Here is a 26841-nt window from a genome sequence, read left to right on the forward strand (position 1 = left end):
TCAATGACCAGAGCAGTCCCTAACGCACAAATTTACCTGAACTACAGCTGATTATTTCTCTCCATTAAACAACAAAAAGAGTTCCTCAAGATTCAGGTGGCTGCACTGGAGCACTGACAAGGTGCTGTATCAACTGCGAGCACATGACAGTAAAAACTCACGGAACACTCACAAGATGGGAGCGCATCCTTTCTGCCTCCCAATACCTTGAAATTCTTTTTTTTCAAATAGAAAATTTTAGAAGTATAATTCTATTTACACTGTATGTATAAATACATACATACAGAATTATACTATTTACACTGTATGTATAAGATGATGGGCATATTATTACACAATAATTATCTATTCAATAATGTTGGGTTTTATAGTACAGAGCAGCTTCATCATTCAATTTACATTCTAGGTGATTTAAATACCATCTTGTTTTTTTTTTAAAAAAAAAAAAAAACACCAAAAACCTAAAAATATATTTTTCATGGCTAGGAATTGTTGTTTTCTGTGATTCTGTTAGATACTTCACTAGATTCTATAGAGTTCTCAAAAACAAATGTCTTTTTAAAGACTGTATCTTACCATGTTAAACAGGCAGCAAGAAACTTTTCATAGACCCCAGGAGAAGACATTTTACACTAATGCAGACTCAAGAAGTTCCAAAGAGAGGGTGATAAAAATAGGGAAGAGGAAGGCCAAAGAGAAGAGGAATCGTGAATGCGATTTTATTTAGAGACCTACATTTTCTTTTTGCAAAGTATATCTAGGAACACTTCACTGATTAAGTGTATTTGAAGGGTGAAATAATTTTAATGTGATTCTAATAACAATGGCAGCTTTTATTTTAACCTATACAGACTGCAGTAAAATGTTCAGACAACACCTGTTTGTATGTAGTATTTTATTTTACCTGCACAAACGAGTGAAAAGAAATATAACTCCAGGACAAGGCAACCTTCCTGGCTGCAGTAAAAGTGCTTTTCTTTGCCATCCATCACTGGGGGAAGGAGGCTCGCAGATGGCCCTACCTGCAAACACTTCTTGTCATGTTCTGAAATCACTAAAAGAAGGCTTGCTTCGTTTCCTGAATATTAAGCTCAACGTCTTTTGAAATATAAAGACATATGATTTAGGTGTAGAAATGCTTTATACTGCTTTTACTTTTAAGGCACCTAATGTTCACAGTATGTGAGTTCCTTGATATTAAACTAGGAGAAAACTAACCAGTTACCCCGATGGTGGGATGGAAGGAGGATATCAGCTTCCAGACTCAGGGCCACCAAGGCAGAGGGGTTGGTTCTCTAGGAGAAAATACGGAGGCAGGAAAAGAGCAAACCAGAGGCAAAGGGAAAGGTGCACCTTGGAGCAGGCCAGGGGGTTGTCAAACAGCGCCTTGCCTGACCTTACACACAGTGCATTGGCCCTGCCCTGGCCTGGCAAGATCCTTAGGAAAAGCTGGCCTATCCTTAATGGCAAGATGGTCTCTCCTCTCACTGGGCGCACCCCATGTTACACTAGGCTTTATCCAAACACCTACTTCTTACACTGTTAATACGTTCCAAGGAGGAGATAGAAATGTTTCCCTGAGAAATGTTTGTCCTGTCAGAACAGACCTCTCCACAGCTTGAATGCAGAACTGCTCTTTCTTAAATTAAATAAGCAATTGACTGTGAAAGGCCCCTTTCTTTCAATTCACTATAGACTTCTTAGACGTTATCTTTTTGTTTTTATTCCTTTGTTTTCTGTAAGGGTTATATCTTTGTTGATTTTGTTCCCAAAAATCATTAATTGCAAATTTAACACAACAAAATATCCTGTTTGAAATTATTCTTCCCAATGGCATGGATAGTTAAAATCTGTACAATTAAACAATTCTGTCCAAAATATTTTTGCTAATATATGTTCATTCATACAAAAAGACCAATTGTGTTCCCAAAGTTGAGAGAACTAAGCTACCCATCTGTATGTCATTTAGTACAAGAGAAGCAACTGCAGGTTTAAATTACATGGTATTGGATTGCAATTTCCTAACATTGGATGCTTTTCTGCTTTTTTACCTTGAGTCATTTACTAAGGAGTGTTCATAAAAAGTAGCTTAAAGCACAGATGCTTGCAAATCATTTAGGCAAAGATGGTTCTCTCTTTTTCATTCCCCTCTCTCAAAAATCTCTCTTTTCTGAAGAAAAAGAATAAAACTGTTGGTCAGTATTGACGAACCATGTCAAGTATTTGTAGGAGAAAAGGTAAAATTGAAAACATCTGATTGAAGCAAATAATACAAACATAAAAGCTTTACTGGTGAATGAAGGGTATTGAAGAGACTTTAGCTCATAGATTAGAAATTACTTTTGATCTAAACATTGTTAAAAACAGATTATTTCCCACCATGAGCCATCTCATTAACTGCGCTGCACAGACGCGCCGTACCGGCGAGCTTTGAAAGAGTGCTGCTGTACCTTTTGTAAGTCTCCGTCTTATTGGGGAGGGGGATAGAGATTTCATTCCAGCTCTCTTTGTCTGTCTTTCAAGAACCACTAAAGCAGTATTCACACAAATTTTGTAGGAATGTGCCCTATGTCATAGCCTACAAATTATTTGGTTTTGGTGCCCTTAAAGGTCATCTTCCAAATTAGCAAAATTTTCCTACATCCTGGCTTTTCAACCTTAAATATAAATATTGTTTCCTAACTGTAAGTGAGGTTTGTTCTTTAAGAAAGGCCAGTGCTTATTTAAAGTTGTCAACCTGGTACATTTTTATTCTTTGGTCATACTATGTTCTCAAAATAATTAGGCTGGGAAAGTGTACCTAATAGCAAAAGGAAGTATATATCAACTAGAAACAACTATTGTGATTTTATATGAAACGACTCAATGAGAACTCAGTCAGATTTTAATAAATTTCTTGTCACATGGTTTAACAATAAAATACTTCCAGGACAACTGAAAGCTATACTATTACATTAGTTCTTTAGCATCACAACCAAAGATTGGCAGACACAGGTCAGAGCAAAAGTAGGTTTACAGTTGTGAGCACATGAAACAGAGTTTATTCTTGTAGTATTTTATTTGTTATTGTTATTTCCCATACATACAACTGTAAACCTACTTTTGTCCCACCCTGTATAAACAAAGAAAAGCTTCGCTTTTGTCTCTGATTTCCTTCTTCCTATCCGACTCACTTTCCTAAAGTCATGTGGTGCCACTGTCAATTTTGAAGAAATAATTTCATTTTGAAATTCTAGAATAATTCATTTGATGGTTTCCCTTTACTATCTTCACTTAGGTACTATAATTTTCTTATTGCACAGGGTAATTTAACATCAGTATTATGTGACATCTGCTCAATGACCTCTAAATTGGCTTAGAAGTATGTTATGAAAAGATTTTTCCCTTTATTTAAATGTTTAATAGAGTACTTTGAAGGTAGAAGTGTGTGTGTATACATGTAACACAAAGTATATTTGAGGGGGCAATACTGCCACTTTGATATCTAATCACAATACCATTCTCTACAGAGTAACTTCGGTATAGATAAGATCCATCGTGGACCCAAACCAAGGGCATTTATTTACTGAAATACGCCCAAAGCCTCTTTTTATATTAAGGCTTGTTCCATGTTGTTGCCTCAGAGGCAATACTGTCTTGAAGCTCCAAAGGGAAACCTTTGCTCTAAGGAGTAATCAACTTAGAGCAAGAGTCCATGTTCTGGCTAGGCCTGCTTCCCAGTCATGTGACCGCAGCAAGGCAGTCTCTGACTTTGTACTACCACCCTCACAGGTCTGCTCTAAGGAGCACAGTACCACTTAGTAAACTCTGAACAAATGCAACATTACGTTATCTTTCTGATTATAGTAAATCCGCAGTGAAAACTGTATTTTAAAAGGGAGCCAGGTCAGGTATTTCAGTGTGCTGCAATAATTTACTGGTAATTAGTTTTCTCTACTAATTCCCTCAGAACAGTATTTTGCTCAAGTTATCATTAAAAATGTTTAAAATAGGAATTGAGCCCTAACCGGTTTGGCTCAGTGGATAGAGCGTCGGCCTGCGGACTCAAGGGTCCCACGTTCGATTCCGGTCAAGGGCATGTACCTGGGTTGTGGGCACATCCCCAGTAGGGAGTGTGCAGGAGGCAGCTGATCGATGTTTCTCTCTCATCGATGTTTCTAACTCTCTATCCCTCTCCCTTCCTCTCTGTAAAAAATCAATAAAATACACATTTTTTAAAATGTTTAAAATAGGAATTGAAAGAAAATAACTGAAACTTAGTACCTACTATGTGCCAGGCACATTTCTAGGCACTTTTACATGAACACATTTAATCCTCTCAGTGATTCTGGGAGACAGATGGCATGCCTATTTTACAGACACAGAAACTGAGGTTCAGAGGTTTAACATAACTTATTAAAGACAAAAAGCAAATAGTAGGTATATCTGCTCACGCCCAGGGCTGTCTAACTGCAAAGCCCATGGTCACTGTATTTTCTGTGAGGAAAAAATATGTTGCAACTTACTTCTTTAATTATGCAGTAACTTTCAGCTTAAAAATTAACACTGACAACTTAAGATAATAAGGAAGAAAAGTTATAATCACCACCGTACATCCAGAAAAAATAAATACATTTGTCTATTAGCTAACGTCTGTTTTCTGTGTTCATTCCTTCAGCACAGGGTCAGTGACAAGGTTCAAACGGGATTCTCACAAAGTCTATAAAATGTTGAAAGGCTTTTTAACTTCCTGTTAAGAAGTAAATCAGATCTGTTACCTCAATCTTAAAGCACTTTAAAGTCATAAATCTTATATTCCAGTGTGAAAAATCAAAACAAAACCTAAAGATCCCATAACTTTAATTTTGCTTCTAGGATCAGAAAAAAAATGAAACTATTAAATATTTTCCAAAGATAATAAGTGAATAGTAGATAATAAAACTATCTTGTTTTGAGTTTACTAGATTAAAACAGTAAAATTCATGTTGAAATATCTTGCTACTATATTTTAAAATAATATACTTTGATTTTAACAAATAAATTTCAGTAGGTTATTAATTTGTCAGATTGGGAATCTAAACAAAATTTTATCCCATCAATGCAGTGTTAGAAATTTCTAAATAAGTGGGTATTTATAAAGCCATATCTAGTCCATTTTTGAGGTATCATGTAAAATAATATTCATAAAGGCTTTTTAAAAGTGCAAAGCACACTTTTAAAGAGAGAAAAGCTCTATGCTTGTAGAAGCATAAGCAGTCCTTCTGATTTTTTTCTCAGTGTAGACCTATGTAGGGAAAACACTCCTAAGATTAACATACAATCTAAAATGTCATGACACTTGCTTACTGTGCTTAGGTTTCCATGAAACTAGGGTTGCAGGGCTTACTTTGAAGACCATTGATCCAACATTTTTTCTTACTTTTTTTTTTTTTTTTAGTTATAAAAACGTTGAGTGTCTACGGAATTCCAGGCAATGTACTAAGTAAAATATACTCATTCATTCATTCATCCATTCATTATTTATTGAGCACCTACTATATGCTGGCATTATTCTAAGTACTTAGGATATACCCGTGAACAAAATTAAGATCCTACTTTCATACAGCTTCCACAGAGGCAGCAGGAGTAAAAGTAGACAGCAACACATAATGAAAAATAAGTAAATTATATAGCCAGTTAGAAGGTGGGTGATACGTATATGAAGGGGAAGAGCAAAACTAAGTACAGCACAGAGGACTGGGAGTGCTAAAAGCAAGAGCTGTGATCTTAAATGGAGTGGCCAAGGTAGGTCTCGCTGAGAAGGTGGCATCTGAGCAAAGCCTGAAGCAAGAGAGGAAGTTGGCTGTGCTGATATCTGAAGGAAGTGCTTTCTGAACACACATCAGAAAAGGCCAATGCAAGGACCAATATGCCAAGAAGTTCATACTCCAGTGGTAGAGACAGGTAACTGCAATACCAGTGCTAAAACCTGAATATCTACACTAATAAAATACAATCATGTAAATTGACCATACCTTCGCTACACCTTAAGCCACGCCCACCAGCCAATCAGAATGAATATATGCAAATTAACCCAACCAAGATGGCGGCCAGCAGCCACGGAGCTGGAGCAAGCAGGAGGCTTGGTTGCCCCAATGATGGAGGAAGTGAAGCTTCCCACCTGCCGCTGCGGGCTCTGAGCTCCACTCAAAGCAACAAAATTTCAATTATAGAAGATAAATAAACCCCAGATACCTGCTTTCAATGGGCCGTGGCCACGGAGCTGGAGCCTTGGGTTGCCCCTGGCGATGGAAGAAGCCAAGCTTCCCTCCCGCCCACCCTGGCCGGCTCTGAGCCCCACTCCAGTCTACAAAGTTTCAAATATAGAAGGTAAATAAATCCCAGAATAAAAAAAGAAAAGAAAAAAAGGAGAGGCTGGGAACTTCTGTCGCCAGGGGTCTTGGCCAGCCTGAAAACAGCCCTCAGCCCCTCACCCAGACTAGCAAGGCACCCCAGTGGGGACCCCCACCCTGATCTGGGACACCATTCAGGGCAAACCAGCTGGCCCCAACCCGTGTACCAGGCCTCTATCCTATATAGTAAAAGGGTAATGTGAAAATTGACCCTAACAGCAGAACGACTGGGAATGGTCACTATGACACACACTGACCAGCAGGGGCCAGACGCTCAATGCAGGAGCTGCCCCCTGGTGGTCAGTGCACTCCCACAGGGGGAACTCTGCTCAGCCACAAGCCAGGCTGACGGCTGCCAGTACAGTGGTGGTGGTGGGAGCCTCTTCCACCTCCTCAGCAGCGCTAAGGATGTCCAACTGCAGCTTAGGCCTGCTCCCCACTGGCAAGTAGACATCCCCCAAGGGCTCCCAGGCTGCCAGAGGGATGTCTGACTGCCAGCTTAGCCCCAATCCCCCGGGGAGCAGACCTAAGCCAGCAGGTGGTCATTCCCCGAGGGGTCCCAGACTACGAGAAGGCACAGGCCGAGCTGAGGGACCCCCCCGAGTGCACAAATTTTTGTGCACCAGGCCTCTAGTGAATAAATAATTGACTATTTAAATATGCAAAGAACATGTGTTTACACCAGGAAATTTACAATTACATATCTTACTACAGTGTCTCAGATTACCTTTTTACTTCCAAGAGAAATCTCAGTGAATATCCTTTCAGCAAAGTGCTATACTCAAAATAGCCCTCAGAGAGTATCTGTCCAGCTAAACTTTGAACGGAAGCCAGAGTGCAAGCTCTGCTAGTCTACTCCCTTTCACTCTAGAATCTAGATCAGCCGTGGGCAAACTATGGCCCGTGGGCCAGATCCAGCCCGTTTGAAATGAATAAAACTATTGAAAAAAAAGACTGTACCCTTTTATGTAATGATGTTTACTTTGAATTTATATTAGTTCACACAAACACTCCATCCATGCTTTTGTTCCGGCCCTCCGGTCCAGTTTAAGAACCCATTGTGGCCCTCGAGTCAAAAAGTTTGCCCACCCCTGAATCATTCCCAATCTGGAGTCATGTGTAAGAAGATACTCAATAGATGTTTTACGTGTTGAACTTTTTAAAAATACGTTTTTATTGATTTTCAGAGAGAGGAAGGGAGAGGAATAGAGAGATAGAAAAATCGATGAGAAACATCATCGATTGGCTGCCTCCTGCATGTCCCCTGCTGGAGATTGAGCCCATAACCCTGGCATGTGCCCTGACCAGGAATCAAACTGAACAGGTAACCTCCTCTTGGTTCCTGAGTCGACGGTCAACTGCTGAGTCACACCTGCTGGGCTATGTGTTGAATTTTTGATGGGCCTAAAGAGCAAAATCCTTTGGCCAAACAATGCATTCACCCTTCTGAACTACTTCAATAACTCTCCCCTTCAGAGTAATCTTGAAGGTGATGGCAGGAACATGTATAACTGAAGAGAGCATAAAATTAGTACCTAAACTTAGCTTCCACTTTTTTAAAACATTCTTAATTTTCACCTACAGATTCAGTTTAGTTTCATCTGTCCTCCAAGTTCAAAAGATAACACAAAGAAAATAAAACTCCAAGTCTTAGGCATCAGAAAACAACTTTTTTTTTTTTTTACGGTAAAGATTTTTCTTTTCTATATGTGAGAAAAATCATATCTTTGTCATAGTAATAATCACAGTTAATGCCTTTTTGCTGTTTTTCTATTATTTCACCTAAAACAGTTGTATGGATGTTTCAGTAATATTCCACTGATGCATGTATAGAGTTCTAATTAATATCAATGGACATTATAAGCATATCAAAGCAACCCACCATCTTAAACTTCTTGAATTAAACAAGATCCTATGTTTTCGTGGTGCATAGCTGAATGACAGCATTGGTCTTCTGGCTTCCATACTGAAGGTTTGAACAGATAAACTGAGAAATATTTTCAAGCAAGTTTTCCTTCTAAGTAAATAACTTGATAAATTCACCCCTATTCTGTTCACTCCTTTCATCTGTAGACCCTCAGTATTCGTGTATTTACTCTGCAAGATACTATTTATACAGGCTAATGTAGCATTTGAAATTATCCTCAAATGTCTTTGGTTATTTCTGTTTTATTCTCCCAGGTTATTAATTCTTTGAAGATATAAACTGTTGAGCCTAATATTAACTAATACTTTCTACAACTATTTATTGGACATTGACAATGAATCAAGATCTGTGATGAGCACTGAAAAGTTGAAAAAACAAGCCAAGGTTCTTGCCCTAGGAGAGTACATACTCTAGCAGGAAGAAAAGAAACAACCAATACAATGTGCAGTCTTATAGCAAAGGTATTTGCAAAATTTTATGTAGTCAGAGTTAGCAAAGAAGACATTAACACTCTTAAAGTAGTGCCCACCTAGACTGACCCTGTCTGGTTATGATTGGGATATAGAATACTCAATTTGCAGAAACAGCATCTATAGGGTCAGAGGGCCAGAGGAAATTCAAACAGGGAACAAAATTCCATCCAGACAAGCTGAGAGATGCAGTATGATCAGATGTGTAGTGTCGAGGTGGGAAGTACCTTATCCTAATGAAAGGAATGCAGTGTCTTTCATGTAAGTGGCATCTATCAGCTAACTTAACAAAGCAAAAAACAAGCCAGGATAAAATGTATATTCAGATTTGTTAGAGGAGAAATTGGGGAGGTGATAAATAAGGCAGTTTTAAAATTAAGGGGTAAATGTGCAAACATTTTCTCTCTATAAATCAATGGGAGTAATTATATTTCCCATAACATCTAAAGCCTATTAATGACTCAAAATTCTACCCCGTAATAGGAGGTTCTCCTTTGTGAGGCGGCATGATTTTCTTGAGAGGAGACAATGGAAAGCTTTGCTGCTACGTTCATCCTGATGAAACATTCACCTGAATGACTCTTTAAGATAGAAACCACATTTTACATTTCTTTTACTTGTGTGCAACAAATTTTTAATTTTTTAATTCATGTGCAGTAGTCATTCTATCAGCATCCTTTAAGTATCAAAAAGAACTAAAGAGTACATGTCAACTATTTAAAACATAATGCCAATACCAAGAGCAAAGGTTTTTATATTACAGAAAGCCTAGAGTTTAGGAAAATATTTAAAACATGTCTTGATCCAAAAAAAACATTTTCTGTCTTGCAAGGCATTTGAGTAAAAAGAGAATTTTTAAAGGCACTTCCATCATCAAATGACAGTAGTGGAAGAGAAAGTCATTTAACTCTAAGTCTATCTGATTGCATGTGAAACGTCTGACAAAGTTGGAGTTCCCTGTTTTTAATTTTTTTTTCCAGTATGGGTCTTCACTAGAACATCATAGCCCATACAGAAAAAAAAATTAAAAACAGACAGGCTCATTTCCATTCTACATTTCACATGCAATCAAAAAGACTTGCAAAAAATAGCTTTCTTTCCCATTCTCCCCTGCCCCCTTGGGAACACAGACTGCAAGGGAGATGAGAGGTAACCACCCACAGAAAGGAAGGAAAGGAGTCCTCTCTCAGATTATTATGCAGAATTTTATTTAAATATAACATAAGTATTCATTAGGAAAAAAATAAAATTTATATTGTCTAAGAGCTCAACTTTGTAAATTTCTAAAATTACACTGTTGCCAAATCAAATTTAAAATCTGAATTAATTAAGCACAATGAGCAAAAAACAAGTCTGCAATTGCTATTCAATAAAGCAGCTAAATCTGAGTCTCTACATTCCAGAAAAATCTGGTAGATTCTAGCGAGAAAAAAAGGTCAAGAATTTTATCACCCAGATAATTAAAGAATTATTCAATATCTCCTTGCAGGACAGTGCACAAACTAATATATATTTTTGCCATCTTTGCATGCCCAGCATCTCATAATGTGCCTGGGCAAGAGGAAGCACTAAACAAATATAAGTTGTATTTAAACATTTATTCAACTCTTCATTTTAATTATTGCTATTTAAATTTTCTTCTGGAAAGATATTTTCTAAATAATGTCTTTGCCTTTTGTTTCTTAGAAGTTAGTTTAAAAACTACAACAACAGTATTTGCTTAATAAATCAGTAAAATTATAAAAAGAATGATGGATTAAATTTTTTTCCTCTTTTACTACTCTGAATCTTTTATTAACTCTCTAGAGTTCCACATTCAAATCTTTTATGTCTAAAATTCCATTAACTCTGTGGATTTAAGACTATGAGATTACCTAATCTAGCATTCCCCAAAATGAATACTGGCTCTGAAAATAAATGCTAAGGTTGTTCCTCCTAGTGGGAAGGAAAGGAGAGAAAGTTTCCATAGTCAAACCAGATTAGGGAAATCTTGCTTACATGGGCTTCTTAATGAAGACCTCTTATGCTGATGTGTAGTATGAAAAATGTGGTATTTTGATGCACCATTATTTTATGCTCCATTAGAAAAGTAAAAAAAAAAAAAAAAAAAAAAAAAGAGTTGCCAATCAAACTATGACACAATGCTTTCTTATCACAATTTTTAAAGATACATCCTGGTCACCAAGATGATAAAATATAAAATGTAAGATGCACATCTTAGAATTTATAAAATCTGGCAACATGCAGAGTATCTCAGTTTGATAATGGGGTCTGATTTACAGGGTATTCGTAGAACTAAGTTTTTTTTTTTTAATAAGAGTTTGAGCCAAACTGACATTATATGCTGGGGAGCAAGATCTCAAATGCTTCAAATCCCATATGAGGAAATCAAGGCCCAAAGAAGTTACTTGACATGGTCACACACCTGGTTAATGAGAGCCAGGTTCTCTTGTCTGCAGCTTTCCCCTTTTAAGTTGTTCATTCATTACATTTCTCTCTTGAACCCATGCTTTGTTGTGCTTTAACATGCCAATCTTTTACTAACCAATGTGCCCACATTCCATTCCCACCCCCATGCTGCCATCCCCCACCCTACCACCTCCTGCTAATTACATCTACACATTCCTTCAATATCCTTCAGAAGAACTGTTGTTGTTTCAAATCCTATCCAACAAGCCATTTTGCCACTCTGGCAGAAGGAAGCACAATGCTTCTCAATTCTTCTACTCCCTCCCTCCACAGCACAGCAAAAGAGGAAGTGTTTATATAGATTCATAAAACCATCAAGGATATAACTTCCTTCATCCTATATATAACAAAACTTGGACTTAAAGTAGCCATCTTTCTCACCAGGATATAGATTCCTTAAAAACAGAGATCACATTATTTACAATATGACATTATTTTGATACATATGATGATGCTATTTATTCATTGATTCATTCAACAAATATTTCCTGAACATCTATTAGGTAACAAACACAATTCTAGCTACTGAGATGGAACAGTAAGCTAAATAGACCCCAAATAAACAGTCTGCCTTTCTGGAGCTCCCTTTGCAGCAACCAAGGGTTTCCCTGTCTTAGGAAAAGACTTTGGCTGATCAAACCGAACACCTTTCCCAGACTTATTTAATATGCCCCCCGAATTTTAAAATGTTTTTCTAGTTATTCCTCCTTACAGCCAGAGACAAAAGTTTCACAAAATAGATTTCTAGGAAACATCAGATAATGTTGACACCTGATGCTAATATATAACTGAGAAAATTTTAACAAGTATGTTTAATAAGATGAAGAATAGGAATAAAAAATTAAACGGGCTGGTGGTAAAAACAAACCACTAAATGCAAATTAAGCTTTACAATCAGTTTCTTCACCAATACTAATAATATAATGGCAAGCTCTGAAACTTATGATGTTATCTCTGAAACTTATGATGTTATCTAAAATGTGCACAAGATATATTAAAATATTAATCAAAATGGAATATAACATGAAGAGCTTTATCATTCTATGAGCTAACATGCATTTCTGCAACAAAACCAAATCTTAAAACCTACAGCTACAGAATTTTGCATTTCCTTTGTTTGCTTAAAATTCAAATAATCTAATTCTTTAAATTAGCATTCCCTTCTTTGCAATTATGTGGCTGAACATATTAAATATATAGTGTTGAAGCACATACTTATCATAGTAGTTATTGAGTAAATTTAAATTCTATAAAGGTATACCTCTTACAAACCACCTAAATAACTGACACCTTTGTCATTTCATGGTATATTTTCTATAACATGCATTTTATGTGACTAATACTAGTGCAAAAACCTAAATATTTTAGAAAAGGAGAAAAATAGGGATTTGAAATAAATGAGATGGGGATTTTAAATTTTCAAATAAATGGTTGCTTTTAAATGCAAAGGCACAAAAAGTAGAGACAATTTGCAATTGCATCTCAGTAAAATTTATTTAAAGCATTTTAAATTAAAATGTATCTAGCAAAAGCAGCCATGAGAAATGAAATCGCTAAATAAAATGTTTAGGATGAAGCTATAAACTATAAAACACTGATAATGAAAATTTATCAAGAAACTAGCCTTTCTATTAGTAAGTCTTTGTGAATTGTCGTTCATGCCTCATTCCTTCATTAAACACGTGTTTGTTGAGAGCCAAAGGTGGCTCAGTCTCATTTTAATAAATCCTTCTATAATCTGTTAGGTAATATTATTGTGAACATGTGTTTAGATAAATAAACATCTAATAACTCTACCTGTATAATTCTCCACAACCCATATTGTCTAGATAATTATCATCTGTTTTTAGAACTCATGTTTTATATTCTTTCCAATCATTATTAATTACTGAATTTCTCAAACAAAACTAAAATTTGTTTTAGTTTTTGTACATGCCCATTTTATCTCTGTTGCTACTAGATTTTGCTATATATTTTATAATTAATATATAATATTAAAATTTATTTCATATTTAACAAAATATTGATAAAACACATTTAACAACAATATGCCCAACACCTCATTCATACAGATGCAGTGTTCTATAAGTATTTAGCCTTATGCACAAACAGTTTTTAAAACACATGTAGTAATTAGATGCTGTATAGCAACTTTTACACATTAACTAAAAGGTTATATCATAGAGCTACTAAAACAGTTTGTTTTAGAAAAATATAGCTACACCAGAGTACTTATTGATCCATATTTTAAATGTAAACTTTCTTGGTTTCCAAAAATATTTTAATTCATGCAAAAAACAGTTCGTGCTAACAGTCAACACATTAAGCTAATAACATTTTCAAGATTCTATAGAAATTCAAAACACAGCAAAACAAAATGTGAAATTTTCTTTAATTCTTGGGTGGTCTGCTGAAGAAAATTTAGCTGCATATAAAACTGTAAATTATTGTTAAATCAGCTATTTGGATGCAAAATACATTAACCTATGAAAACTTGTTTTACTTCATAAAAAGTTTACACATGAAAGACAATTTCAATGCGACGTTCAAGCATGAGGAAGCTGGGTCCCACTGAAAACGGAGAAAGGCTTTGCATCCCACAGATAGTCTGAATATAGGAGAAGCGGGAAAATTTGTGGTGGATAAGTCCGTATGTTCTTAACTGCTTACTCTTTACATACTTTTGTTTAAGTTGTCACCATGTACCTATGTGCTGTGTAGCCTTATATGCTGTGAAAGAATGTAAATCTAGTGCCATCTACTGGAAACAGTGGATACTATTCAATCAATTATTTGCAAATTATTCTGTGAATTACGTGAGTTGAAATTTGTATGTCTATTTTTGAAGAACTATTTGTCTTTTTAAAAAAAAAATTACTCCAAAGTTTCTTAAGTGCCATCAAATGAGTTAGGTAAGATGAACATGTGGGAATGGTGAAAATGCAGAAGAGAGGGCATTAATCTAAACAGGTGGGCGAGAATTCCATTGGGTATATCAATAGAGAAATCAGAAATACTGTATTCTGACCAATTTTTATATTGGTTTCGTGTGTATCTTTTAGAACACGGGTTTTAAACCCTGGGTCAAATTGGCTCTCTTAAGAGTTCAGAATATCTAACAAAAACCCTTGAAATTATATGAAAAATAGTGTGTAGGTACACATATGTATTTTCTGGATGAGGAGAGTCAGAACTTTATCAAATAAACATGAAGATGGTTTATCTTTTCATGACCTAAAAAGGGTTTAAAAAACTAAAATAGAAAGCCAATTATTCAGTAGGTATAGAGCACACTGGTGACTTCAATTTTTCTAAAAATGGTAAATATAACATCAGATACCATCAATGAACTACTGCCAGCTCAAACTACAATAATAAGTAAGTACTTATTTATGGATGTTGTTTTGGTATATATTTCTTTACATGCATTTCTTCTTTACAAATGAACAATTTAGAGCACAGCAAACAATATTAGTTTGTTCCAGATAAAAGTGCTCAAAAAAGCCAGAATTCTTAATTCTTATTCTAAGTACACTATGTACTTATTCCCTTCCTCAAACAGTTTATTTACCATCAAAACTCAAACTGAGAGAAAAAGTAAAAGCAAGTCTGGATAATACACACTGAATCTGTGTTGTTATTTGCTTAGCTAGAATGCATACCTAAGATATCCACCATAAGTGAGAAAAGAGAAATTGTTTTTCACTCAAAAGGCAACCAAACTATCAGCTTTACTTTTAATTTTCCCATATAAAAGAGTCTCAAATAAATTTGTATCTGCATTATAGCTGTCACTTCATCTCCATGCAGACTTTCCAAAAGTTTATTCATTCATTTAACAAATATTTATTAAGTGCCAGGCACTGTGCTAAGCTCTGGAGCCACAAGTTCCTGATTCATAAGACTTCTAGTTATATAGATTATATCTACTAGAGGCCCAGTGCATGGATTCATGCACTGGTAGGATCCCTCAGCCTGGCCTGTGCCCTCTCACAATCCAGGACCCCTCAGAGAATGTCGGACTTCTAGGTTTCAGCCCAATCCTCACAGGCCTGGCCTTCTGGCTGAGCAGTGCTCCCGCTGTGGGAGCGCACTGACCGCTGGGGGGCAGCTCCTGCTTTGAGTGTCTGCCCCCTGGTGGTCAGTGCGTGTCATAGCGACCAGTCATTCAGTTGTAACAGTTGCTTAGGCTTTTATATATATAGGTATATTAGTTACTTACAAACACCATTTGCAAAATATTTCTCTTTAAGACTTCTAATTTCTACATTAGAACAAACTGCCACTAAAATCTAGTAAGAGTAACAACCACATATTATGTGTACGATGTTAGAGAAGAATATAATTTATCACTGCAATTAGTACTATTTAGACAAATACTCTCACTTGGCTTAAAACTACCATGATATCCAGTCTAAGCTACAATTAGACTTAATTTTTATCAAGCATTGAAACTATGTATAAAATTGTGCCTCTTAATCCCTCCTCAGATAATTGCCTCACTCTTGATCTGGAGGAAAGAATTCCAATGTTCAAACATGGAAGATAATCCTGTCCTCCCACCACTGTCTATCAGACTGTTCTGTAAATTCCCAGCCATTGATCAAGGCTGTTTTAAGATTTGTTTTAGCAAAAGCTAAAGTAAAAACAAATGGGGGAAAAAATCACAAAATTTCAGAGATGATATAATTCGAATTTCTCATTTTAAAGATAAAGAGACTAAGATCTGGAAAGATTTACTGGTATATTCAAGGTCATGGGAAGTTAATTACAAAGCTGTGGTTAGTTTTCTGACTCCTATTCCAGTGCTCTTTTTAATATATAAAAGAAACTGTTAGTAAATTAAGAAGAAATTCCGAGAGAGAAAATTTACCTTTAATTACAAACATGAGCAAACCATAACTCAGATGTACTTAATAAGCTCTAAATTAAAATTATGCTTTATTAAAAAATAAGAAGTAAAGGAAGTCAAAGCTGAAAAATGATAGATCACTCTACTGGGATATGGCCTTCATACAGGTCAATCCGGTTATAATCAACTTTAAGAGCCTGTTCCAATTATTTTTTAGTTCTGGAATTATTTCATATTGAATAATACCTGAAATTAGTAGGGTACTGGCTAGGGAGCAGAAATCTTTTTGATTTACAGAGACTTTTGTCGTAATGGGTTTTGACCAGGGAACAGTAAATTAAAGCAAAACTTCAAACTTTCACCTTAATTTCCTATATCTCCAATTTTGACCTCTTCCCTCCCTGCTTGTACAAAGCAATAAAGGCTAGAAGTCCCACTTGGATTTCATTTTTATTTTTCAAAATTTAAATAATTTGTTTTATTACTGTTGAACTTAATTTCTTCAACATTTCTATATTTCTACAAGTCAAATTGTGTTTGAGAAATGGGTGATAAAGAATTTGCTAATATTCATTATTATGCAAATAATAAAAGACTGGCTTTCCTAACACTTCAAAAAGTGTGAATGTCTAAGGAATTATGGAATACTATTCTAGCCAATTCATTTATCAAATTAAAATGGGTTTCCAAGCCAGAAAGACAGACACTTTCTCTGGGCTTCCAAAGAAATGTGTTCTATACTGATAGGACTTGAATTCTGGCTCAGCAGGATATATAAGAAAAATAAAGAGATCAAGACATCCTACTGAGATGGTTATTTCTCTAACATAAAGTACACTTTATTTTATATTAAAATAAAAATAGTTAAGTGAAAGATAGGACTAACTTAAATGTTTTTAAAAGTCTATTGCACTAGAAAATTACAATATAGAGAGGTAGATATATAGATACATACATATGTCTATAGATATGTATAGTAAACTTAGTGAATATTTCTATATGGTGCTTGCTCTATGCCAGCTACTGTTCTAAGCAGTTTTCTCATTGTAATCTATTCATTCTTGCAGCAACCTTTCAGGTATGTACTATTTATCCTTTTTTTAATGTTTTTATTGATTTCAGAGAGGAAGCAAGAGGGAGAGAGAGACAGAAACATCAATGATGAGAATCACTGATTGGCTGCATGCCACCTGCATGCCCCCTACTGGGATTGAGCCTGCAACCTGGGCATGTACCCTTGACTGGAATCAAACCCAGGACCCTTCAGTCCACAGGCCCAATGCTCTATCCACTAAGCCTAACTGGCTAGGGCCAGGTGAGTATTATTATTACTACCTATATATATATATAAAAAGCCAGTGACTGCGATGACCAAAACGACTGATGACTGGTCACTATGATGCCCACTGTGGCCAGCGAACTGGCCTGATCAGGGGGTGGGGCCCGCCAACCAACCTCCCACAGCCCCTCCCCCCAGCCAGCCTGCCCGATTGGACTTTCCCACCCCGATCAAGGGAGGGGCCAGCCAGCCAAATGCCTCACCACACCCCCCTGCCCTTCCCCCCTGGCTGGCCCTACCCCTGATTGCCTTCCCCACCCCAATAGGAGGTGGAGCCAGCCAGCTAACCTCCTGCAGCCCCTCCTCCTGCCCGGCCCCACCCCAGATCGCCACCACCCCCCCCTATCAGGGGCAGGGCTGGCTGGCCAACCACCCATGGTCCCTCCCCCAGGCCACTGGCCCCAAATCGGCCCTCCAACCCCAATCAGGGGTGGGGCCCACCGGCCAATTGCCCACAGCCCTTCCCCCCAGCTGGCCCGCCCCTGATCAGGCCCCCAATTGGTGCAGGCCAGCCAGCCAACCTCCCTCCATCTCCTCCTCCTGACAGGCCCAGCCCCGATCTGCCCCAATTGGGGCCAGGCTGGCCAGACCCCACCCATGCACGAATTTGTGCACTGGGCCTCTAGTTCTAATAATAATACAATGAGGAAGCCAAGGCAAACAGCTAGTTAAGTGTCAAAGCCAGATTTCAAATACAAAGTGTGTGTGCTTAAGTGCTGTATTATTATGGTTACTTCTTAAAAATTATCAATTCAACAGATAAACCTTGTCAGCTCTACAACCTGAATCTCTCCCTAATCCATCCTTCTTCTTTCCAAACCTACTGTAATGACCATTGTGAAGGCTCTCAGCACTTCCTGAGTCCCTCCAGCCTCAAACTCCCGCAGTGTAATCCACGGTGTCAGTGCAGGGCCACAGCTGGGTCGGGGAGGCAAAGAGTTGAGAAGAGTGACTGGGGGCCCTGTGCACTGAGCTTCATTAGCCTCTCATGTCACCACAAATAGACATAAAATCTATTTTAAAAAACAAACAAAACAGATGTTTACTATTCTAATACAGCTTTAAGGCAAATGCTCTATCTTCCCTTCTAATCAAGTTGCCATTCCTGCCTTCTTATAGAAACATCTGAAATCTGCACTGACCTTCCACCCTACTAAATCAGTAATCATAAAATGCAAATTAAAGACATGTCATTTCCCCTTCACCCCTTCCCCAAGATTTAAATTCCTTAAAACTTCATATAAGGCACTTCCTCGTTTGGCTATCTTTTTTTCTCCTCTCTTCTACTTGCCTCCAAGCTAGCCATAATAAATAACCTGCATTTCTCTGAACATATCTTGCTTTTTCGGATGTTTTGCCCATGCTACTCCATATATTAGAAATGTCTTTCCTCCTCTTTGGACACTTGGCTGACTGTTGCTCATAGACTGAGATTCAGCTCAAACATTATATCCTCCATAAAGCCCTCCTTAAACTTCAGAGAACTTCTCTCCCTTCCAAAGTAAAGACTAGGACCAGCCTTGTCTGGATTCCCCTAACTTCCCAGGTATAAATACCTTTGGTCTATTCTTAGCACCATGTGGTTCAATGGTCCTCACACAGCTCCAGCTCCATTTTGTACTGGTTAAAGCAACTGGTTTGATCTTGTTTATCATGGTACCCTCACTGCTTCACACAATGCCTGGCACTCACAATTAATATTCAGCTGTGAATATTAATTCACAGTAGGTGAATATTAATTCACGATCAGGCAGGTAGGCAGAGGCAGTTAAGGGCAATCAGGCAGGCAGGCAGGTGAGCAGTTAGGAGCCAGTGGTCCCAGACTGGAGAGGGTACAGGCTGGGTTGAGGGACGCCCTCCCCATCCCATGCACAAATTTCATGCACCAGGCCTCTAGTATGTATGTATGTATGTATGTGTGTATGTGTATATATCTATATACATATAGATAGATAGATAGATATAGATATAGATATTATATGTATGTATGTATATATACACATATATATATTTATATATATATATATAGCAGTAATATGCAAAATAGCCAGGCATCACAACCGGCTCAGGAAGAAGCTGCATCACGACCGCTCAGAAGCTGCGTGCGCAGATGGGCGGGAGGGGACTGCATGCTGCTCCCAGCCCCAAGGTACACAAACTAGGGGTGGGAGTGTGCTCCGAGTGGTCACAGTGCAGCTCGGAGCACACCTTGGTGGGTGGCAGCAGCGGCCAAGTGAAGCAGCCCCGGTCCCAGATGCCTGGCAGTGGCTGGAGCGAAGCAGCCCGGGTCCCAGTGGGTGACAGTGGCAGCCAGAGCAAAGCAGCCCGGGTCCCGGGTGCCTGGCAGCAGCCGGAGTAAAGCAGCCTGGGTCTTGGGTGCCGGAGGGAAGCCGGTGCCAGCAGCCAGAGGAAGGAAGGCCTATTCTTGCATGATTCTTCATGCATCGGGCCTCTAGTAAATAATAACGACAATATTCACAGACATATCTGACCATTGTGATTGTTTAAATAAATTAAAGTATTAAACTTATTTTATACAGGCATATAATGAAATTTTGGACTTTCATGCTGCACTTGTTTAAGTGCATAAAATCATTTTTAAAAGTGTGGTGGTTCTCATTTAAAAATCAGTTGAAACATGCTATATTAGTTCTGTTGATTTGGTCATTTGCTCAGTAGAACATTTTTTCTTTTTAACTACAAGAACTAACTTTATTATACAAAAGTTGTTCATTTTAATTTTTTTTTTTATTTCCTAAAGGAATGACCACATGTGGAATAAAAAGTATTTCATTATCCTTTAACAAGATGAATGTCTTATTTTGTGTGATTTGGGGCAGTTTCTTATCAAGACTGCCAGCCTCTTATGAACAGCATTATGATTTTCAGATGTGTAGCGTGCATTAAAGAACAAGAAGATATCATGAAATATTAGTGACAATTATATGCTGAGGTAGAAAACTGCACAATGTTTCCAAGGGTTGTAAGGATTGTGGAACTGAATGTTACTCAAAGTAGAGTGGTGATTTATAACCAATTTCCGTCTTCAAATTAGGGCCTAGGTAAAAGAAAACGAAATTTAGCAAAGCATTATGGTGTATCATTTCCTGCAGCAGAAACACCCACCCGCCCAGTGCCCTCACTAGGTAGAGTACAAGAAGCAGTGACCTGAGGGAAGCCCACAGGCTCGAAGGGCCACTGGCTGGCTCTTTGTCACCAAATGCAGCAGGTTGAATGCAGACATCACTGTGATATCTTCACCAACAAAACGAGAGCCAAAGAACTGGGGCAAGAGCTGAGTAGGAGAAAAAAGAAAAAAATTAAAACATCACAAATGTTAAACACATCCATTGCACAATTGATGGTTACGGTTTTATCTGGAACCGAACACACATACACAGTGCTAATAAATTTCAAACGCCTATTTTTCAAATGGTGAGCTTACTTTCAACCCAGGATTATTTATATTTTATGAATAAAATATATACAATAATAACAGTGTAATCTGTGAACACATTTTGCAAGCCGTTCAGAAAAGAGAGGAACTTTAAAACAGTTGAAAGGAATTAGCATTTACTAAGTTTGTACCATGTGACAGGAACTGTCTGGGGCCTAATAAACACATTGTATCATTTCATTCTTGCAGTAAACCTAGGAGGTAGGTTTTATCCCCCAATAAATATGTGAGGAAACCTAGGCTCAGAGGTCCAAGGGCACAAAGCAAATAACCAGTGAAAAGGATTAGAAAACCCTGTAACATCTACTGCAAAGCCATGTTCTTTCCTTACACCACACTGCTTTCTTCCAACAATTTTTGCAAATCGCCCTCCCTGGAGAAGACTATAAAATACTGTAAGATTAAGAGATTTCTTTTATTAGAGTTTCATTTTTTATTAATTGAGAGCCAAATAACCTAGGGAACACTCAGAGACTTCACTTTAGAAACAGTGTTAAGTTTGAACAAAGCATAGCGAAAATGAATTTTTCATATGATTTTATAGTTTATAATTTCTACATTAATTCTGTGAATAATATTCACAAACTAGTCTTAAAAATGGCAAAGATATTTTTTAAAGTTTTTAGAAATGAGTCTTGTGGAAGAATCTCAAAACTGAGTGATGAACTTCAGAGAAAAGTGCAGTTAGTATTTTCTTTAAAGTTTTGTACAATCTTTCTGTTGGTAAAGATTAACTTCAAGTGCAGATGGAAAATAACAGATTAATATTCTAATATTTTCTTTAAAATTGGCATTATAAGTGACCTTATCCACTACGTGTTCAAAAATGGATATAAAATTATTGTCTAGTTCATTTCCTGACCCTCAGCCCCCCAAAATAAAAGTCTGTTCCTGGTCTCTTCTGACCTCCTTGAAGAACAAACACATAGTAAACAGTAATATATTTAACCAAATCACTCTGGAGTATATCTGACAGAAATCTGCTTGTATTAACATGCCTGAACTCTGACTTCTCCAAACTAAACTCACTACAAAACTAAAACATTTTTTGTGTGACTAACTGGAGACAAAAGGGAGGAAGAGGGAAGGTAAGTATCACAATGCACAGCCTGAAAGAACCATTAAACGTAAATAAACATGCCATTTCCACGAGTGATTGCAGAGCAGGGAAAAGAGAGCATTCCTTTGGAGCAGACTACTGACTAATAAAAGATCAAAGGTCTATACCTCACAACACTATAAATAAAAATGTATTTTTTCCTTGTGACCTTCTCTGTGAGGAATAAAGTGTGCACGGTAAATGTAATTACTTAGCAAAGCCACGGCCTCATTGAGCTCCCGCAGCTGATCATAAAACGTCTTCCTATTCTGCTTCATCAACTGCTGTACCAGGCAGCCTGCGCGCCTACCGATGACTGTGGCCATCTGGCTTGTGTCAAAGCCAGCGCACAGGAAGAAAGGGAGTGATGTCACTCTGCAGGTCAGGCAAAGAACAAAGATGCATTCTACAATTAAAAGCTGAGGGCTTCAAATACCGGGGGGCCCTCGAGCATGATATGATTGTGTGATTTAATGTTCCCACTCTGTTGCATTTTTACCCAAATAGCCAGGGCTCCATCTAGTGGCAAATTAGTTTTGCCCAGTTTTCTTTAAAAGCAAACCCAGAAAGTGCTATATTAGCGCCAATAAAGTAGAGCAACAGAAATGATGGATAACTTTTACAAAGTATAGTCTTTTTACACTGAAGATTACAAAAAGAGTGATTTTTTTCAATGTTCTGCATTTTCAAATCCTACAAGGTATGTATTTCATAGGACAGGATTTGATATAACCCTAATTAGTGTTTTAACCCTAATTATAGCAAAAAAAAACAGCTAATTTTGCAAAATGCATGCAAAGTGACATTACTTAAACACTATTCCAAAAATATGTAGTTGAGATGTAAAGTGAAAAACTGTTCTAAAGAATGGATGCTTGTGTCTGGATGCCTTGGTGAAATCCAACTCATAATCTTCCAAAGAACAAAAGAATCATAATTAAAATGACTGTAACATGTGGCACCAAGAGTAACTTATCTCTACAACAGAAAAAGAAATCTTCTTATGCTGTAATGACTTAGCAAAATTAATTTTTCACTAATGTTTTTCACTTAATTTATGTTTACAGTAAATCAAATGAAACACTTTGGCAAACCTATCTAAAATACAGAATGCATTTACATGAAAGATGGGTTATTATGATGGATGTGTGTGTGTGAGCTATGAGGTCAGATGGTCTCGGTTTGAATCCTGGTCCTGCCCCTAACTAGTTGTATTACCTTGGGCAAGTCACTTACCATCTCAATGATTCAAATGTGACAGTTTCCTCAACTCTAAAATTAGTTAATTGGTAAAAAGGACTCGTAACAACTCTTGGTACATAGTATAAGCTCAGCAAATGTTAGTTATTATTATTTAAGTGAATAAATATTGGCTATATTTTTAAATTACAGAATTAAAATTTTCTAATAGTCCATTTATACCCAAACCTATTTAGAATTAGCAGGCCATTCTCCAAAGACAGAATCCTATTTAGGCCAGAAAGCTAACTACTCTTTGATGGACTTCCACAATGAATTATCCCAATAAAAAAAAGGTAGGACAGAGATATCCTAAAAATAACAGTTGATGAAACCCTTGGCATGTGGCAGGTACTATTCTAAGCACTTCACAGGATTATCTCTTTTAATCCTCATGGCCTTATGAGATACCTATTATCATTTTTCCCATTTTTAGATGAAGAAACACAGATACAGGGAGGTTAAGTAATTTGCCTAAAATCTTACAGCTAAGCTAATAAAGAGCAGGTCCCTTAGATAATTGGACTGAATGTGTTTTAATAGATTTGAACCCAGAGCAGCTAGCTCCAGGGCTAGTGCTACTGACCACTACACAACTGCTGACTAAAAGCCTGAAGAAGTACCAACCCATCCTAGACAATCTGATTCTATGTGTACCTATCAGATAAGGTGGCTGATAATAAACCTTAAGGATTCAATTAATTCAAGAAGATTATTTGAAGAATCTCTCCCTTGGCACCGAGTAAGAAAAAAGTAGGGAATTAATTAAAAAGTTTGAGACATACTCAGATTTCTAGATTTGATCTTTCTGTTTTCATGAAATGCAACTTCCCTTTTTCTTTCACCTTTAAAATTTTTCTCCAAACTCCATGGATACACCTGTGATATATTCTAAAGACTCCACTTGAATATACCAAAGCTCCAATATGTTGATGGAATGGTACTTTTGAGGGCCAAGCTAACAGTCACCCCCCAAACAATAAAATTCAAGTTTCAATTTGTTAGCTTTCTTCCCACTGCACTCCCTGAGCTGCCTGGGTGAGGTCCCCAGCCAGACACAATTCTCGTCCTAGAAGAAGCTCATGCTTTGAGTGGGGACAATATTTGGCGAAAGAATGAGCATTAAACACCCTGTAGGAATCAGCACTGAGCAAGGGCCACCAAGAACATCTCTAATTCTCAAGTCTATCCTCAACTTCCTCACTTTTGTATTGCCTTTGAATAATTGAGTAGAATTCAGTGGTTCTCAACCTCTGGCCCTTTAAGTACAGTTCCTCATGTTGTGACCCAACCATAAAATTATTTTCGTTGCTACTTCATAACTGTAATGTTGCCACTGTTATGAATCGTAATGTAAATATCTGATATGCAGGATGGTCTTAGGCGACCCCTGTGAAAGGGTCGTTCGACCGCCAAAGGGGTCGCGACCCACAGGTTGAGAACCGCTGGCATAGATGAAATAATTGAATAGATGAAAACCATTTATAGATAATCAACATGTTTTTGTCAGACACATAACTTATGCATCTTTCTAATTTCCTGTAATATCTAGCACATCATTTTGAAAATATCTGGTGTTAAAAAATACTGGTTGAACAATTCTAATGAGCAATATCACACTCTGTGTTGAGAATAGAATCAGATTACACGATTGTCTATAATTCTCTGCTGAAAAGTTTTTCATGATTCCCCATTGCATATTGCAAGGTCTCCCAAACCCTATTATGAGAAACGGGAAATACTCTTCCAAGCAAGTTAAGTAGTCAAACAACTGTGGAAACGCTGCCCAACATAAAGGGTCTGAGAGGCTTTGCAGTGAATACACCTGCTTTGTCTCCATTGGTGCCTCTCACATAGTTTTGACCATAGAAAACCCCTTTCTTTCCTATCACCATCCCCCAGAACACATTCTGGTAAATCCTTTGGATAAAGTCCAAATTCCTAAACAAAGCATCTAAAGTTCTAAATATTCAGCCTTTCTCTTGCCATAACCGCATCCCACTCCACACCATGCTAGTCCCATACCAATATACTCGTAATTTCACCCAAATAGGTCCACTGTTTCCTACTTCCACCTCCATGTCTTTTTTCATCCCACATCCTCACTCTTCCTGTCACCACTCCCACCTCCCACCTCTCCAATATGGTCCCCACTGAGGCACCAGGCATGCTGTTATATCTCCTATAACACCTTTCAGAGCACTGATTTGCTTATATCTCTGCCTCCCTCTTCTAGATTATAAATGTCTTAAGTGCAGGGACGGTGTCTTTTTTCATCTCAGTGCCTGGCACCATTCATTGAGTGGAAAAAGATGACTATGTAAATGACTGAGTCTATGGAATTGATGGTTTATACAGTGGTCGGCAAACTGCAGCTCGTGAGCCACATGCGGCTCTTTGGCCCCTTGAGTGTGACCACGAAGTTTCAATCGCACTGTACGTGCGCACCCGCACGTGGTATTTTGTGGAAGAGCCACACTCAAAGGACCGCAGTTTGCCGACCACTGGTTTAGGATCATCATTTCTCACCCTGTTCTCTCTGCCATCTCAACTGTTAATGGTTCTTAAAAGTAATAATTAGAATTAAAACAAGCTGGTTCCTTCATAGGACTCAGCAGTTCCTATGAAGGTAGGAGCTTGAAAATGCATTCTGACTTGAGACCCAAAGATAATTTAAATGTCCTATTTTGATCAAAATTTTTTCCTTCTTCTCCATCTCTTCTTCCCTCCCACCCCCCCACCCCCACCTCCCAGAAATCTGACATCCAAAAATTTGCTTAAAATTAGTTTGTTAGTTTTTGGTTTGAGTTTATTTTTATTCACTTTTACTTTTTTCCTTGCAATTGAATGATAAAATGCCAAAGAAAGATGGTATAAACAAGGAATCCAAAGAACTCACAAATTTGATAATTAGCTCCAGAATAAATGAGCTGGCTGTGCTAGTCGATTTAAAGGGTCAAACCTAAAGGTCAAATCCCTTTCCAATAAATGACAAAGGAATGTCTACATCAGTGGTTTTTCACAGCTAGTAAAATGTCCCCCCAAAACAACAGGGGTCAAAAGAGAGTTGACATATAAGTTCTTTGGTTATGTGTAAAACCTATGGACACAGACAATAGAGCAGTGAAGGCCTGGGAAAGGGGAGAGGGGAGTGAGAAGGAGGGGTCAACAGGGGTAAAAGGGTAACATCTGTAATATTTTCAACAATACAGATACATATTTTTTAAAAGTTGATAAATCTGAATTTTGTCAACTAAAGACAAAATAAAAACAAAAAGCCCCAAACTCTAATTTCATCATGATAAATAAAAAGCATTCTTTTGAATAGAACATATTTAGTTTTATGGGGAAAATTTTTCATTGTTTCTATTTTTCTCATTTCATTATTAAAGCAGAAAACTTCATTGTGGTGGGCCAGCATTTGGGAACCACTATTCTGTCTACTATAAAGTTCCATAAAAACATTTTTGTTCTTATCAGCACAGTGCCTGGTACCAGTTATGCTCAACTTATGTTTGTTGAATGAACTAATCACTCATTTACTTGTTGAAATCAATAGACCATTAGATAGAATTGGGCATCCTTTTTGTTAAGCAGAGATCTTTTTGTATTTGTTAT

The 26841-nt window shown here is 37.4% G+C and overlaps 1 protein-coding gene across 4 annotated transcripts in view; it reads right to left on the bottom strand.

Moving 5' to 3' along the window:
• The window catches only part of MSRB3 (methionine sulfoxide reductase B3), a gene marked incomplete at its 5' end in the record, with an annotated part of 176056 nt that overhangs the window by 115069 nt on the left and 34146 nt on the right, over positions 1 to 26841 (bottom strand). For 3 of the 4 annotated variants that reach the window (XM_081082304.1, XM_081082306.1, XM_081082305.1), the window contains one exon: positions 20597 to 20723. The exons of the other annotated variant lie outside the window; for it this stretch is intronic. In XM_081082304.1, coding sequence (XP_080938430.1) covers positions 20597 to 20672 — 76 coding nt within the window. The remainder of the gene's footprint in view (positions 1 to 20596; positions 20724 to 26841) is intronic. 4 annotated transcript variants of the gene reach the window in all.

This window comes from Myotis nattereri (genome assembly GCF_964212035.1).
Source record: "Myotis nattereri genome assembly, chromosome: 2".
Classification (NCBI taxonomy): Eukaryota; Metazoa; Chordata; class Mammalia; order Chiroptera; family Vespertilionidae; genus Myotis; species Myotis nattereri.